The sequence below is a fragment of the Zootoca vivipara genome, chromosome 12 (assembly GCF_965207765.1).
Source record: "Zootoca vivipara chromosome 12, rZooViv2.hap1.1, whole genome shotgun sequence".
Lineage (NCBI taxonomy): Eukaryota > Metazoa > Chordata > Lepidosauria > Squamata > Lacertidae > Zootoca > Zootoca vivipara.
The window spans coordinates 44846930-44850932 of NC_142595.1; the positions used below are offsets into that span (position 1 = coordinate 44846930).

The 4003-nt window shown below is 41.5% G+C and overlaps 1 protein-coding gene across 1 annotated transcript; it reads right to left on the reverse strand.

The window, feature by feature from the left end:
• Window positions 1–213: 213 nt before the first annotated feature.
• On the reverse strand, window positions 214–3744 carry LOC148684069 (vomeronasal type-2 receptor 26-like). The gene is made up of 3 exons (XM_088655523.1): window positions 3583–3744; window positions 1959–2831; window positions 214–282 (listed from the first exon to the last, which is right to left on the reverse strand). Exons 1-3 carry the CDS (start codon window positions 3742–3744, stop codon window positions 214–216), a joined length of 1104 nt encoding a protein of 367 aa, XP_088511649.1.
• Window positions 3745–4003: the final 259 nt, after the last annotated feature.

A 4003-nucleotide genomic window follows, 5' to 3' on the forward strand; every position in this document is an offset into this window, starting at 1 on the left:
TAGAGTATCTCTCCATCAAAGGAGTATTCATGTAGATTGAAATCTTCTTATTTTAAGCCAATATTTTCAATAGCGAATATCAAAATTAATAATGTCTTAAGTTCTGTTGTTATATCCCATATTGTGGAAAACCACAAATTATGACATTTCAGGGACTGTGTATTAATTTCCCATACCTGAGTGAAGTCTCTGTGCCATTTGATTCCATCTTCATTAATGGTGAGCTCTTTGCCAGGAGGGGCCTGAGGATCCAGCCTCCCCACTTTGACTCTGATGTATGATCTATTTGGGAATGTGACCATGTTTGTAATATCAAAGCCAGCTGCTAACTCTCCATTTTCATTTAATGTAATTTCATCCCCAAAACTGTTGTTGAATGAGATTCTTTGCAGGAATGAGTGGAGCTAAGTGGAAAGAGAATCAAAAAGTCTATAGTCTGATTAAGATGGTTGGATAGCATCCTTAGATGGAATCAAACCCTTTCCGTGTAGCAGTTAAACACTTCAGTTCACAATGGAGAGCATCCATATTTCAGTTGCACGTACAGGAAGAGTAGGAAACCATGAATCAGTCTCAATTCAACAGCCAAGAGACTTTCATAAAGAAATGTTGAGGAGAGTTAAGCCTATAGATCTGCTTGCTTGGGATCAGCCTTTGTCAAGACCCAAGAAAGGGAAGGAATTTGAAAAGTCATGTAAGGGAAGAGATGGGAGGTCATGCTCTCAAAACGTTGGAAGGCAACATGAGAACGTCTGACAGGACCTTTCTTTAGTTTATAGAGTGGATTCGTGCATGGTTGGATGTTGGATGCAGAGGAGTGGTAGGAAGCAGAAGCTGGGGAAACCCAAAGGGACACCCCGAGGAAAGGAGGTTCAGAGCCAGGGGATTGGTGGTGGGATAACAGTGAGTGGTCAGTGGGAGAAGAAGGAGCTGATTGGGAGGTGGAGGTGTCAGAAACTGAAGAGGCAACAGGGTTAAGGGAGCAGGAAGAGGCAGACAGCAATCCAGGCTCTGAGGTAGAAGAGAAGGATGGAGAGAAGGAGGGTCTAGAGACAGTGATAACACATTTTGCTAGCATCTTCTGGGGAGCAAGTGGTGCGGCCAGGTTTGGCTTGTGGGCAGACAGTTTGGCGGTGGGCAGACAGGGAAAGATGAGGATTTCGGGAAGGGCCTTCTAGGACGTACCCAAGCAGCAGCAGCTCGCTGATTGACTGCTCTTGGACAAGATGAGGATCCCCACGGAAGCCAGTTCTTAGGGTCTGAGGTCCTGTATGTGATCCCTCAGAATTATGTGCCCGGGGCCATGCTTTCCCAGCTCCAAACCTTACACCACTGGGTAAGGTTAGAAAGAGGTTAGTGCAGGCGTCGGCAACATTTTCTGGCCGTGGGCTGGACATGGGCCAGACATATGCAGAAGCGATTTCCGGCGCTTCGCTGCCCATGTCCGAGGTGTCGGAAATCACTTCTGTGCATGCCCGGAAGCCAAAAACCGTGCCTGTGCAGTAGCAATTTTCTGCGTCTGGGCATGCGGAGACGTGGTTTCTGGCATCTGTGGGCGGCTCAGTGACTGGGCGGCTTGTGGGCTGGATAAACCGCCTCCGTGGGCCAGATCCAGCCCATTGGCCGGAGGTAGCCGACCTCTGGGTTATAGAGACAGAGATAATTGTGGAGGGATATGGGGAGAAAACAGACGGGTTGTGCAGTGTTGAGGAGGTGGTTGTCACAGCTTCACTTACGTATAGTTGTTGGTAGACTTTTGCTTATGAAATTATGTGCCATCTAAAATCTGTTTAGTATAATTATAGGAAATATTATAATTCCCATCATTGATACGATAAAATTACTTAAGGTTCATTTTCAATTTCTTAAGTTTTATTCCTTTATTTCTTTACTGATCATTAAATGCCAACTCAAATAATGTATCAATGCAGTGAATGCTTTGTAAGAGGGAACAATACCTGCCAGGGTTCTACATATTGAGGAGAGAGTTTTCCCTTAGATTCTCTTCCTTTGCTGATTGCTCCAGCCAATTGCTTGCTGTTTAAGGCATGTGCCAAAGCATAGACAGCATTATAGATACTGTAGCTGTGGCCAGTCATGCTCATTTCAAAAAACGGTGCCATGAGGCTCTCCAGCATTTCCTCTCCAGTGCACTTCTTTTTTGAGGGAGTGGAATTTGGAAGTGAACAAATGAAAGCATCTTCCCAAAAATCTTTGATAAAACCATCTGTCTCTGTCCAATGAGGACGTATACTCTGAAGAAAGTCTTTAAAGCTGTGAATCTCTTTGAAGTGAATTGCAGAGGATATAGCACCATGGAACATTCGTATATTAATAGAATATCTTTGAAGGCTATCTAATATGAAATCAATCTGGGCAGTTGTAATCCAAACTTTTCCTTCAAGCGACTTCTTATGAAGAAATATTAGTTGAGTTACCTCCATTAACTTTAAAGCATTTGACAACCATATAATAAACCTACTTTCTCCGTATACAAGAACTGCATTGGCACTGCTGGATGGGAAAGATGGTAACAAAATCTTTAAGTCATCCAGCATTTCTAGTTTGTTACTGTTATCATTTATATTGAATTTAAGTCTTTCTGTAAATGCCGAACAGATTCCATTCTGGAAAAACAGTTTTTCAATTGTCTGTAAGAAACGTTCCCCAGCTTCGTTAGCTGGAGTGATGAGCCCCACCCATTTCCATCTGAAATGCAGAAGTAACAGGATAATTCCCCGATACTGAAGGTCTTCATTGGGGACCATGCGGTAAAAGGAAGGGATCTTGGTTCCATCATTTATGGCGGGTTCAAATGAACCATATGAAATCTGGAAAAAGTAAAAGTCAAATGTTTTCAAGTGGAAACAAGAACTCAAGATATGCCGATTTATTCAAATATAAACACACGCACACACACACACACACACACACACACACACAAACACACACACACACACACACACACAGAGAGAATATATATCCCAAATGGACAAGTTTAGGGACAGCACGAACCACAGCTTACATAGAAAAACAGAGATTATTTTGCTCAACTTTTTCTGTAGATATTTATATCATTTTATTATGTCATCACTGCTTTATACTTGTACACATTGATTGTCTCCAAGTAGAGAGGAGTAATTATCAAGGCTCATATTAATATACTAAGTGGATTATTAAACAAAACTCAAAGATGAAGGTGGAGTGATAGAAATTGTTGATCTTGCTCTTCTACTCTGTAACCTTTATAATGATCGTAGGCAGAGCTTGATTCTCTATCTGCTAAGAACACTTTTGGGAGGATTTCCTGGGAAATCCTGAAGATCTCCATTAGATTGTATATGCTATTCTTCTCTGAGCACAATAAACCACATAATATAAAATATCAGTAAAATGCAAAATAACGTACCAGCACTAATTAGGACAACTAAAATGAAAAATACAAATTGCCCTTCTTACACACATTGTTGGAGATGCATATTATGCCCCTTTTGTCCATTTTCCCACCCTATATATATGAATCAGTAGATTCCTACTGCAAGGAAAGTATGAAATCTCTGTTTTTCAACACCCATATTCTACCTGTGGAATCTTGAAAAGACCTAAGACGTTTGCCATGCACCAGGAAGTATCAGAGCTAAGTCCCCCAATGACTCCTATTACATATTTCTGGATGCCACATCTGTAGTTGGGAAAAAAGTGATGTGATTTGAAAATCAGGTCCAGGGTGTTTTGGTAGGTCATCTTGGAATCATAATAGCTGTCATAGATGTGGAACCCGAGAGAGACATTGGGCAACATCCTGGGATTCTCATTGATCTCATCAACAGCAAACACCAAAGCAAGGATATGCTGGTAGAACTTTGTCACCACCCTGCAAATGAAGTGAGATTTTGTTTGATGGGGAAATTAAACAGTGGACAGAATCTAGATGTCAAAGATTCACCTGCCTTCCTATAAAGAGAGGATGAAGTCAAGCAAAGTTTATTTATTTATTTAGGCA

Excerpts from the sequence above, each read along its gene's own strand:
- LOC148684069 (XM_088655523.1), bottom strand. The coding sequence starts at position 3,744 with ATGACCTACCAAAACACCCTGGACCTGATTTTCAAATCACATCACTTT. Across the intron at positions 2,832-3,582 it reads GTCTTTTCAAGATTCCACAG|ATTTCATATGGTTCATTTGA; the intron begins GTAGAATATGGG and ends TACTTTTTCCAG. Across the intron at positions 283-1,958 it reads AATATGTAGAACCCTGGCAG|ATCATACATCAGAGTCAAAG; the intron begins GTATTGTTCCCT and ends ATTCCCAAATAG.